Consider the following 12,475-nt stretch of genomic DNA (forward strand, 5'->3'; position numbering starts at 1 on the left):
CACCCTGTACATGCATTAGAAATGCATCAACCCAGATGAGATCAACGGTTTTGAGAGACGGTTTTTAAATATATAATACCAAATTGATGATGTGCATGCATCCAATGCCGTCTGTGAGACATGTAAGTAAATAGAATATTCGTGCAAAATAATTTGATATTAAAATAGAATTATTTAAGTGTTTGCCTAACCTAATGGGTAGAGACGATGGTATAAGAAATATAAGCAAACACAATCATCCGCAGATTATTTTAAAGAAGCTCCAGAAAATCAGTTGCCCCCACAAAGCACCCAACGATCCGGCGGCATGACATCGTCAGCTCGATAAGTAAATAAGGCCCTTTTGGCAGTTTTCTTTCACCCGTGCCATATTGTTCATGCTTGTTATAAACGACAGGGGATTGTGGGGGGGTAGCCTCATTTAAATTTCCCGCCAAAAAGAGGGTTCGGAGAATGCTGTGTTCTGATTGGGCCACCCTGCCCGCGCGCACCCCGCATCCTAATATCTAACCGGTAAGCCAAACCAAACGTTTTGTGTCCGGATCCGGATGTATATAAGGCCTTAAATCTTATGGGATTTTCGTCCAAAACGCACATAGCTATACTACTCACACTTAACACTTTAATTAACTCATATTATTATTTGGGATTAATTTAACATTTTTGTATCGCGTTTTTGTGAGGTGGACATAAAATATGTGTGGTTTTGATAAACTGGGGTGAAAGTGCATACATACTTCACAATTTGCAATTCATTCTATCTATTCGTAAACGTTACAACTCCGTCACAATGTTGATAAGATTATTATAACTATATACTCGAATTAATGATTATGTCCATATATTTTAGAAGTATATAGTTTGGCTCATATGTCTGCTTTAAAAAGAAAAATCTCAATTTTCTTTTTTAACATTTATTGATAACATAGCTTAAAGGTGTATAAAGCAATATAATTAACAAAGAAAGAGTATAGATAAAGGACGAAAATGTAACTAAAATGATCATGTAAAGCCCACCTAAATTTGTCGTTTTCTAAAAAAAAAAATAGAAATTAATTTTAAATCTACGACTGTACGAGTGCCCTATTTTAATCAATATAAATATTTCAAACTTTGATGATATGATAAAGTTAACTATACACCTTCAAATGAAACGAATTACCAATGTTACAAATCAAAAATTTAGGAAGAGGAAAATTAAATTACCATGATTTCTTTTTGATGTTGTTTGTTCGTGCTTATAAAATACGATAACGAATCTAAATATAAATAACAGATTTCGAGTAAACGGCATAGATACATGTTCCAGAATATACACTTAAAAATATCTACAGCTTTTAAAAAGAAAAAAAATACTTACTCGATTAGTAGGACTTAAATTTCTAAACCTTCGTACGAAGGTCCATCCGCTTCCGCGCATTCTATCCTAGACCTTAAATGATCCAATGTGTTATTAAAATGCTTTTGTATTTGTTCGGTTTCTTCTGAACTTTCAACGTTGGGCAGTTCCTCTTTTATCTTCGATATAACTTGATTGAGTAATTGTATGCTCACTTCTTCATTTTTCTTCTCGTAGAAATACACGTAATGGTTCATCAATTCCACAAATAACTGAACTTGCACCCCATTATCCATGCATTGACTCGCTATACGTATACCTTTTTTAAGACAATCCACAACACGTTTACCGTCATGCATTTCTTCTCGATTCGGACCCTGTTTTTTACCACTCCAAAACAAGTGTGAACACGTCGCCACCCCCCTACATTGATCAGGTTTTTTCAACAACTTACTAGCAGCCAGCGCACATTGCGTTCGAAGCGGTTCCGCATTTTCATCCGAGAAACAACTTATTTGTTCTAACGTGCCAACAATCAAAGTAATCGCGGCCAATTGTGCTTTTGAATCCGGAATTTCATCTTCGTACAGAGAAAACGCTTGAGTGAAAAATTCGTATGCTACCGTTTCATGATTTTCAAACGCAATTTGATCTATCGCCAAAGCACCTTGTAGGAACAACCTAAGTGGAAGTTCAGCTAATTCCGCTTTAACTAATGCTGTAATTGTCGAATGACAAAATTGGAAAATCTTTTGACATTTTTTCTCCCACATATCATCCTCTTTTTTTATTTCTTTATATTTATAAACCAATTGGTATGCTTGAAACACCAAGGGGGGTAATGTATGTTTTAAACGCTTTGGATCACCAGCTCCAAGAATCTAAATAGAAAATAATTGGTGTTATAAATGTTGCTAAAGTTTTTGCCATAATTTATTGTAATTGAATCGCTGAGTGCAGAAAGGATACAAGTCAGTATTAAGGCCATTTTGAATTGAAGGCCATTGAGCGTAGAAAGGGTATAAGTCAATGACTTGTATCTCTTCATGCATTTCGGAGAACGCGCATCGTGTAGTGCGCAGTTTTCGTGATTCTGACATGTTGTACGTCAGTTAAAAGTGTGTATTTTTGAAATTATGGGGAAATTAACTGGGACTAAATAGTAAGTTCATTTATCGCACGTAAAAGATAGTTTAAAGTTAGGTACAATTTTTATTAGTGTTAAGGGCAAAGACTATGTTAATTATCAGGGTTCTGTTGTTGCTGCTAAGTGTGTTGGAACTTCTTGTCATTGTAAACTACAGTGTTTTAAGAAAATCGATGATCACTAGCAGTTAGAAATTTTTACGAGGTTCTATAATTTAGCGACTAAAGATGAGCAAGATCTGTATTTAGAACGTTGTCCGCGGACAAATACAAACAGCAAGACAGAAGAATTGCGTAATTCGACATTTAAATATTACGTTTTGATAATGAATGAAAGACGAATGATATGTAAAAATGCGTTTTTTAAGCTTACATTCAATAAGTAATAAAAGATTACAGCGCCTTCAGCAATTATTACAAAAAGGCATGACACCTAAAGATAAAAGAGAGAAACAGACTAGTACTAATGCGATAAGTATGTATTCAATGTGTATAAGTGCTGTAACTATGTATTCAATGTTTCAACAAAAATTTCCAAATACTAAAATGAAATACGAATATTATAATAAACTATTCAGAGAAGATTTTGATCTTAAATTTGGTAGGCAGTAAATTTAGTAGATACATGTTGCACGTGCGAAAAACGTTCAATAAAAATAAAGAGTAAAAGTCTAAGAGAAAATGTTAAACGAGTTGCTGTGGCAGAAATGATTATCCTTAAAAGACGTAGCAAAAAGTTTTATACGACTTTACAGGAATCAACAACACTATCAAAAGAAAATAATAATGTTGTAGCATTAGTTTTCGACTACATGCAAAATTTGCAACTACCAAAAATTCCTGTACAGGGTGGCCAAATTGGGCACTTTTAAAGGGAAACTTCTATTTCTATAAGAGATAGAGGAAAAATGATATCAGTGTCTGAGGCTCGATTTTTTTAAGAAACTTAATGGCGAAAATCGCATATTGATATCTCTTACGGTTTCAGAGATACAGGCTGTTTTTCAATTTCGAAAAATCGTCATAAAAATTTTTTCAAAGCAACCTTTTATGTAGAATTCGATGGAATAAGTTAGCTTTCCCTCAAAGCAATATTTTAGCAGTTATTGACATAAAAATAATTTTTTTAAATGGAACACCCTATATATTTTTGCAAATTCGGCGAAGCATAAAATTATTATAAAAATTGAGCCTCAGACACTGATATCATTTTTCCCCTCTCTCTTATAGAAAGAGGAGTGTCCCTTTAAAAGTGTCCAATTTGGCCCACCCCGTACAGGATCTCTTTTATTTAAGGTAATTAAGCGTCAATTTGTTCTGTATTCATAACATGACGACAGGTGAAGTTGTGTATTTTATATATCATGAGGGTAACGCCAAAAAGGGGCGCAATGGAGTATGTTCTTTTCTGTATCAATATAATGAAAATTATACAGGGTCACTGATATGTATGGAAACGGTCAGTTATCTCCTAAAGTAAGATAGGTAGTAAAAAATGTTGAGATACAAAAGTGAGTGTTTTTTAAAACCTATTACAATAAAGACAAATTAAGTATACAGGGTCAGTCAAAAAGTTATGACGAAACAAAATTACGTTTTCTCTAATGGAACAGCCTGTATATTATTCATGTAACACATAATAGACCTTAACTTAACCGTTTTCCAGATATCAAGCTTTTAAAAATTTACGAATTTATCTAATTAGGGACGTAATTTAACTTTGGGTGCAAATTATTTAACTATTTTTGTATTTTTGACATGTGTTATGTCACTACGTTGCTATGGAGATCGACTAAAATATTTTTGTGTAATTTATAAGAGTGATTTTCAAAGTTCAATATCTCGAAAACGGTTAAGTTTAGGTTTACGATTTTTTCTACATGAATTTTGTTTAGAATTTCGAGATAAACCGAAATATGGAATAGTATACAGAGTGTTTCATTAAAGAAAACACAACTTGGTTTCGTCATAACTTTTTGACTGACCCTGTATACTTAATTTGTCTTTATTGTAATAGATTCTAAAAAACACTAAAACTTTTGTATCTTAAGATTTTTTGCTAGCTATCTTACTTTACTATACGTGATAATGTAAAAGAGTTACACTTGTTCAGTGACAACTTTCCTGGTCAGAACAAAAATAACACTCTTATCCTAATGTGTCTTTATTTAACAGATACAGATAGATTTTGACAATATAGAACAATACTTTCCTATTAGAGGACACTCATTTCTACCTTGTGATAGAGATTTTTCCCACATTAAACGAAAACTCTACAACAGTACCTAGAGATAATAGCAAACTCTACTTCAAAACAGATAGTCATGATTGACCTAATAGATGGAAAGGATATTATAAATTTCAAAGACTGGTGGCCCAAACTGTTTAGAAAGACTGCTGTTTCTGTGAAAACTTCTAGAAGAGGTATAGACAAGGCAAACAGAGTACCATTCAACATTAGCAAGTTCTGTAATGGAATCATATTTAGCACTTTTTGTTTGAAATTATCCAACAATATAACTGGCCCAATGCAACTGTGCCATGATTTGGAATGAAATTTTTGATTGGCCTACCATAGAATAAGAAAATGTATCTTTGAGTTGGTATTTATCATTGTAAGTTTAGTTTTTGTTCTTGTATTTAGTTGAATAAACTGTTTCTTGAAAAATATCCCTCTTTTTATTAACTTTTGAGTTGACTGCAGAAAGGGTATAAGATTTTGATAATTAAATCTTACTAAAAATTAATTACACAAATTTATTTTTATGATCTATGGCACAAACAACTAATAATAGTTGATATTTTTACTAGCCAGAAAAAAAGTTTGCAAGAATAAAGCCCATATTTAAAAAATAATTTTTTTTCCATTTTTCTCAAAACTAAGTTTTATTGACATATATCCTTTCTGCAATTAGTGATTCCATTACAGAAACACAACAAAACAATTCTTACCTTTCTTGCAGCAACCAATATTAAATATTGTTGATCAGGTGAATCAGATTTAAATTGATGAACAAATCTGGCTAATAAACTTTGTTCTTCTGATAATTCCTCTAAATCTATTTCCCCATTTGGTTGATCTGGTTGATAAGTAATCAAAGTAGAAACCAAATTCAAAGCTTGTTCAACTTCTTCTTGTGTAGGGATGATTGTTTCACTTTCCAACGCATTATTCAAAATGTAAATACTCAATGTTTTCCTTCCATTATAATCTAAATGTTGCATCAAAGCAGCATAATGTTGTAACCTCAAAACTGTTAATAAATTATTGTAATGATCCAAAGGAATTTTTAAAAGTTTCGACAATTCCCTGGCCACCATTGAATTTGATTCAAGCCTTTCAAGACCAAGTCTATGAAAAACTTCAACTGTTGTTAACATAACTTTATCGATGTATTCTACTATGGTGGGGTAACACTTTAAGGCCAAGTTAACAAGGGCGACTTGTAAAGCAACCATGTCTTCGTGAAGTAGATATTGTCGATTTGAGATTATTGAAGCTACTTGATCAGAGAAGACTTCAAAAAGTTGAATCTCTGTTGGAAATACGCTTTGATTTCCTACTAATCCTACCGTTTCTGTCGTCGCATTTAAACCAATTGAATCAGATCTTTGACTATAATTAGCAAGTCTATCCATCAAACTAATAACAATATTTTTAACATTAACACCAGGTTCAAGTTCTGCACAAGATTTTAAAAAGGGGTTTAATGTTTGTATATGAAACTCATCAGGAAAAACCTGAATAATACATTCCATCAAATATTCTTGTGCAATAGCATCTTTACAGCTTACAACTTGTTCCAAAATTCCAGGTAAAACTAATTTTTGATATTTCTCCAATGTGACAGACTCCAATTGGCTTAATCGCACCAAATTCGTCCCAACCAAAATCCGCAATTCCTCCCTTTCTTTCTCGCGATGTTGTCTCTCCCTTGAATGTCCTTGATGTTGCATCCTAACCCAAAGCTTATTCATTTCCGCAAAATTCATTAAAACAAAATCAACTGAATCTTTAACATTTCCTTCTGGAATATCTTCATTATCCAACTCAGGAACGTCTGGCAAAACATTTCTTGTACATTGCAAAAGATAATTACGAAGAAATAAACCCCTCAAAGGATGTTGAACACCCCTACACATTTCTACCAGATCTTTCAACAAATCCCTTCGTAAATTATTGTTTGATTTGATGTAAACTAATCCCACTGTTATTAAAAGGTACAATCTAGGCACGATATTACCAGCATACTGTACCAATTCGTATAAATCAGATACTTTTCGACCTTTTTGGAATTCATCTAATAAGTAGACTTCTAAATGTCTTAATTCATCTGTTATTGCCATATCTATAAGAATCAATAAATAATTAATAATAATAATAAGAATTATACATTATAAGTGATTACTACTTACATAATTCATAATAACTTTTAGGCGATAACAAAGAAGTTCTTAACTCCCCAAGCATAGCACTAGCATATTTAAGTGCTTCCATAAGCTTGATCTTATCCAAACATCGTTTCATTTGAAAAGCTTGTGCTTTTACAGTACTCAGAGCTTCATCAAGAAGCTTTTCCTGTTCCTCAACAGGAGATAACTGCTGAGGTGTGGTAGGCTGAAAATTCGAAAAGTTGATACGTAAAAACGACGATATCAAAGGCTTATCTAAGATTTCCGCGGGTAAAAACCTTTATGAACGAAATGAGGTATTTTATGTGAAGATTTTAATGTAAATGTACGTACCATATCGAATTGTGTTACTTGAACTTTACGGAAAACATAAAATAGCCTCTATGTTGTAGAAAGGGGATGACAACAGTTGACCGAGTTGACAAGTATGTGACATTGAGATACCGGTACCAACTTTCTAAAAATAAAAGTTACTATTTAATTTCATTTGTTGTATTTAAATATTTTAAGAGTAAATCAAAAAGTAGTGAGATTAATAATAAGTAATCAATTTGAAGTTATTAATTAAGATAAAAGCTAATTAACTTGTATTTGAATCAATAATTATAAATAAATAAGAAATATATTCTTTTAACTCAATAGATAGCGCTGTTTTCATACAGGTTATGTAAAAATGAAAGATAATTTATATAATTTATTTATTATCTACAAATTTGATATAATAAATATTTTCTATTAACAATACCCACTTATGTTTTATCATTAATTTTATCCTTTTCACGTCCAGTTGCATTAAGCATTAATTCATACAATTGTTGCACTTGTTCGGGACGAAAATGATCCAAATCTTTATCATTGAGTGCTTTCCCAATTTCAGTATGTTTTTTAATTCCTTGTACACCTAATTGTTTTGCTAACGTTATAGCATAATCCTTAAATAAAAATATATAAAAAATAACCTCCAATTTTTGAGTTAAAAAAGAATAAAATACCGTCCATTCATTAACAAAGATTAAAGCTTGATCTGGCGTACATTTTTTGTGTCTCCGAAACTCTTCCCTTGCATATCTTGTCCCCAATTCTTGCATCGCCGGAGGCAAACCTCTGTGTAATTTTAAAATTGTTTTGTATAACAGTCTCACGGCTTGTCCATGATCGTAAACCATTTTTATCTAACAATCTTATTTCACTTAATAAAATTCCATAATTCTAATCAGTGCGAAATAAATTTTTATATAAATCGAATCTTATAGGTTAGAATTTTTGACACCTACACGTCAAATGGAAAAATTTTAGGTTAGAAATGGTGTTTACAAATATCACAATAGGAAAATCTTAATTTTAATTGATTATATTAGTTGATAATTTATAGTTTTTAAGGAACCAAATGCAATTTACCATGGGGGACAGTGATAAACCTTTCGTATGTACAAATAAAGATTGCAATATGTCCTTTTCAAACGAAGATCACTTGAGTGTCCACAGCAAGAAACATGATATGGTTTTAAATTTGGGTTTATCAAAAACTCCAACAATAGCAGGTTCTTCTTTGCTATATAATCTTTTATTATAACCCCACATTATTGTGTTTAGATCAAACACCAACTCCAACAAGATTTATAAGGAATTGTGAAGAGGTTGGTTTATTTCAAGATCTCCAAAATGTAAACCCATTTGATGAAACCTTTAGAAAAGCAATAGAAAACACAAAAAATGGGATGACTCATGTTATTGAATCAACATCAGAAGATTCTCTTCACACCCCACAGATATTTGAAACTTCTCAAAAATTGGTGCCTCAAAAATACGAACAACCTGATATCCCAGAAGATTTTAGTTTACATTCAGTAATACCTATACACGAAGGAATAAAAACCGACAATGAATTAGATGATATTTATGAAGGTGAAGATGAAACACCAAATTTTCGATCGGTTATGTTTGAACCTGAAACTGAAATTGATTTGTGCTCATCAAATTCAAGTGAAGCTATATTACCAGAAGCAAACCATAGTAATGAAGAGATGTGGAATGATAATTCGGGTAAAAATGTCGATTTTAAATTAGAATTGAGGGAGAAACTTAAAGAAGCTTTACATAAAAGAAAAGCTGAAGAGGATCCATTAGAAATATCCGACACTGATAAGCTTTATTTAAAGATGCGTGGACCTAGATTGGAATTGAAACACAAAATTCCTTACCCAAGCATCTCACCAAAAAAATCATTGGAAAAGGATAACTTAATTGATATTTATGATAAAAATGTAAGTGAAGTAGATAGAAGGAGGTTAATGAATAGAATGGCACAAATGAGAAGTAGGGAAAGAAAAAAAGTGTGGTTGGATCAAATGAAAGATGAAATGATTAAATTGAAAGGGGATAACAAGGATTTGATAGCTGAAAATAAAAAATTAAAAGAAGAAAATGCTTATTTAAAATCGGTACTATTAAAACACAATCAATGTTCTTTAAATAGTAAGTATAAAATGATTGTAAATAAAAAAAAATATTTTTCTTTATCTGTTTAGTTGATGTTGAAAAAGAAACATCCTCTCAATTGATTCTCAACCAATTTAATCCAGTTAAAAAATTAAAACCCATCAAACCACGACCGGTTACTTTAACACCTTTAAAGCTAAATGCATCACCAAGAGCCGTTGTTGCAGCAATACAAATACCAGCATCACAACAAAAAATTAAAGACCTACCTATTTTATTACCAAGACCGACTCCTGCGGTTGTAGTAACGCCTGCTTCAGTTGTAAGAAAAACCCCGGTTATAAAACATACTTCCGTTTTACCGCCACCGCCAGTATTAACATCAAACAACCCATCACCATCACCTACAATTTCAAAAACGTTATCTACAATAAGAATAAATGGAAATTCATCAGTCGTTATACAAATGAAAGGAAAAACATAATTTAATTGTAATTTTAAATTATATATATATTATTTTGATATGTTAAATTGGTTTTTTTTTAATTTTTTTTTTAGAATTTATTTTTTTTTTAATATAGATACATAATGTAAATTTGTTTGAATTTCTTTATTAAAGGGTATATATTTTTGTAACGCCTCGTTTTAAAGTCGCCAAACGAAATTTCGCTTAAAAAATTGTTAGAAAAAGCATCTAGTCATGATGAATTTCGTCTTTTAGTTGCTGTGTGCTTTGTAAATACTGAAACAGTGATTTGGACACAGAATTTTGTACATCACATTAATAAAAAGAATGTTGATAAATTGTAGTTTTTTTTTTGTTTAGACTCCAAATTGAAAATACAGATCGGATTTTATTTGTAATTTTAATGAATAAGAAGTATACCTAACTCTGTGGAGAAAAAAAGCCCAATTTGGACTTTTGTTAGCAAAACAATTCCACACTACATTTTATAGCCAGGAATCAGTATAAGTTAGGAAGTGTATACTACTTTATACTGCAATGATTTCAGTCCAATGGAAGGAAATTATACATCCACACATAGACTTCTAGATAAATATTAGAAATATATGGCAGAGATACTAAGCGACACAAAGAAGATTGGTCTTATAGTGCACAGCTCATAGTCCTAAAGATGAAGGCTGGATTATTTTATTATGGAAGGCTCGAAAAAGAAGTCTGAGATTGCACAGAGAATAGACTGAAAAATTCTAGTTACCTATAAGAGTTGGTGAGAAGTCCAGTTTCTCATTTGCTTTAGCTATCTGTCATTCGTCATCCATTAGACATGTCCAAACCATCGTAGCGTATTTACTTCCATGGTTTACAGTGTGCTAATCTGTATTACCATTTCCTTTACGATATTGGTATTCCTCACTCCATCCATCCTTGTTTTCTGGTAGCATCTCCTCCAGTAGTCCATTTCAGCGGCATGTATTCTTGATTTGCTTCTTTTATTCACGGTTCATAGTACGGAACCATACGTGACTATTTGCTAGCTCCATAGAACACCATTTAATTGCCTGGTAACAGCTTTCATTTGCCCAATCCTACTTACAATTTCCTCTTAAGACCAAATTTATTATTAATAAAATTATTACTATTATTAAAAGCCCCCAACTGCTATACTCCTCATACAGTTTCCGAACCTTATGTTCTGCGTCCATTTCGTCTTCTGTCAATATCATTTGGTCATCCGCAAAGTACCTATTTGGATAGATAGACATCTGGATATATTTATTAGGGCTTGTTTTATACATATTTTGAATAGCAAAAGGGCGATAATGCATCCTTGTTAGTACTAAAGCTCAAGTAGTATATGTCTTCAGATATTCTGTTACCGTTTTTTATAGCAGCTGCCATATTTTGATACTGGATCTATACAGGGATTGATGAACACAACATGTGTTTCTATATTGTGTGCTAACCAATTCTCTACGGCCTGTTTGTAAAAAAAGAAACAAAAAATTGCTCTGCTTAATAACCTTTCCATATAATATGAATCCATTCTAGATAATGAATTTGTGCCGCTGTTTCCTCCATAGTTAGAGCAGTTCCTTGCGTCACATCTGTTATGAATGTTGCCAATGAATGTGCGCAGTGGTTCACTCCCAGTTGGTATATCGTGTATCCTGAGAAAGGTGTTTAATGTTTCGATCAGCATCTCCGGTCTCTTTTATCAATTCTATGATAGCCAGATGACGCTAGGTATGGGCAGATTCTTTTCCATTTTTCATTCCTTTCGCAACCTTCTTTACTTCTTTTGGAGTAATCCCACCTTCTTCTTCTTCTAGTATACTGTCCTCCTTATCATATTCTCCCTCTTTGTTAGAGAAGACTAGTTTATCCTCCGTCAGAAGGGTATTGTAATGTTTGATCCTTGTTTTCATATTAATTACTTCCATTCTTCCCTTATTCATTATGTTTGTTCCTACACATTTTTCGATACTCTCACATACTGTAGCCCATACTTTATTTTTTTCTCAGCTACGAATTTTTTTACTTCCCTGGTTGTCCTTGTATACTGTTTCTAGTCTTCTGAATCCATAATAGATATCCACTTTTATTATAGTAGTTTCTTCTCCTGTTTTTTTTCTTCAGCTTCTTTGTTCTCCCACTCTGGGTTTTTCTCTTCTCCCAGTATCCAGTCTTTATACATGCGTACATGCATATTCCAGATGAATATGCATGAATACGAACTTCGCTAAGCAGCTTTTTACTTAGTCTTAGTCTGTAAAGAAGTTTGGTCGAATTGTCTTGAAGACCAAGTAGGTTGAATTTGCGTGGGCTTATTATCTTGGGTTCACCGTCGTTGTGCGAATTACTGCTTTGGCAATCTTTCTGAAGTAAGTAGTGATCGGTACCGCATTCTGCGTCCTGTTGAACTTTTATATCCTTCACTTGTATTTTCGAGTTCTGTTTGCATACGATAGTCTGTAACTGATTTTAATTGACAAATTTGGACCACGTGAACTTGTGAATATTTTTATGATAACCAGCCCACTACATCATTTTTATTTTCCATTAAAATCCATTTCAATTTGTACCAATACGAATTGATTGCTGAAAAATGTACTAAAACTTTTGGAGTTACTTCTAATGACCTAATCTTAGCAAACCAGTTTTTTTATTACAAT

The 12,475-nt window shown here is 32.3% G+C and overlaps 3 protein-coding genes across 4 annotated transcripts; 1 reads left to right on the top strand and 2 right to left on the bottom strand.

Moving 5' to 3' along the window:
• Nucleotides 1-898: 898 nt before the first annotated feature.
• Nucleotides 899-7,335, bottom strand: LOC111423801 (Vacuolar protein sorting 35). 2 transcript variants are annotated; one of them, XM_023057158.2, is made up of 5 exons: nt 7,232-7,335; nt 6,902-7,103; nt 5,438-6,834; nt 1,361-2,220; nt 899-1,033 (listed from the first exon to the last, which is right to left on the bottom strand). In XM_023057158.2, exons 1-4 carry the CDS (start codon nt 7,232-7,234, stop codon nt 1,375-1,377), a joined length of 2,448 nt encoding a protein of 815 aa, XP_022912926.1. In that variant the 5' UTR covers nt 7,235-7,335; the 3' UTR covers nt 899-1,033; nt 1,361-1,374. The 2 variants fall into 2 exon arrangements, with proteins under 2 accessions (XP_022912926.1, XP_022912925.1); XM_023057157.2 differs by lacking the exon at nt 899-1,033 and having other exon boundaries at nt 1,037-2,220.
• A 244-nt stretch (nt 7,336-7,579) lies between these two features.
• On the bottom strand, nt 7,580-8,155 carry LOC111423875 (Succinate dehydrogenase assembly factor 3). The gene is made up of 2 exons (XM_023057259.2): nt 7,891-8,155; nt 7,580-7,830 (listed from the first exon to the last, which is right to left on the bottom strand). The coding sequence occupies exons 1-2, from the start codon at nt 8,062-8,064 to the stop codon at nt 7,648-7,650; spliced, it is 357 nt and encodes a 118-aa protein (XP_022913027.1). The 5' UTR covers nt 8,065-8,155; the 3' UTR covers nt 7,580-7,647.
• Nucleotides 8,156-8,188: 33 nt separating this feature from the next.
• Nucleotides 8,189-10,141, top strand: LOC111423874 (Activating transcription factor-2). The gene is made up of 3 exons (XM_023057258.2): nt 8,189-8,439; nt 8,492-9,373; nt 9,427-10,141. Exons 1-3 carry the CDS (start codon nt 8,286-8,288, stop codon nt 9,819-9,821), a joined length of 1,431 nt encoding a protein of 476 aa, XP_022913026.1. The 5' UTR covers nt 8,189-8,285; the 3' UTR covers nt 9,822-10,141.
• The last annotated feature ends 2,334 nt before the right edge of the window (nt 10,142-12,475 follow it).

The sequence above is a fragment of the Onthophagus taurus genome, chromosome 7, assembly GCF_036711975.1.
Source record: "Onthophagus taurus isolate NC chromosome 7, IU_Otau_3.0, whole genome shotgun sequence".
NCBI lineage: Eukaryota > Metazoa > Arthropoda > Insecta > Coleoptera > Scarabaeidae > Onthophagus > Onthophagus taurus.

Excerpts from the sequence above, each read along its gene's own strand:
- LOC111423801 (XM_023057158.2), bottom strand. Across the intron at positions 6,835-6,901 it reads TAAAAGTTATTATGAATTAT|ATATGGCAATAACAGATGAA; the intron begins GTAAGTAGTAAT and ends TGATTCTTATAG. Across the intron at positions 2,221-5,437 it reads TATTGGTTGCTGCAAGAAAG|ATTCTTGGAGCTGGTGATCC; the intron begins GTAAGAATTGTT and ends TTTTCTATTTAG.
- LOC111423875 (XM_023057259.2), bottom strand. The coding sequence starts at position 8,064 with ATGGTTTACGATCATGGACAAGCCGTGAGACTGTTATACAAAACAATT. Across the intron at positions 7,831-7,890 it reads TCTTTGTTAATGAATGGACG|GATTATGCTATAACGTTAGC; the intron begins GTATTTTATTCT and ends TTTTTATTTAAG.
- LOC111423874 (XM_023057258.2), top strand. The coding sequence starts at position 8,286 with ATGCAATTTACCATGGGGGACAGTGATAAACCTTTCGTATGTACAAAT. Across the intron at positions 8,440-8,491 it reads AAAAACTCCAACAATAGCAG|ATCAAACACCAACTCCAACA; the intron begins GTTCTTCTTTGC and ends TATTGTGTTTAG. Across the intron at positions 9,374-9,426 it reads CAATCAATGTTCTTTAAATA|TTGATGTTGAAAAAGAAACA; the intron begins GTAAGTATAAAA and ends TTATCTGTTTAG.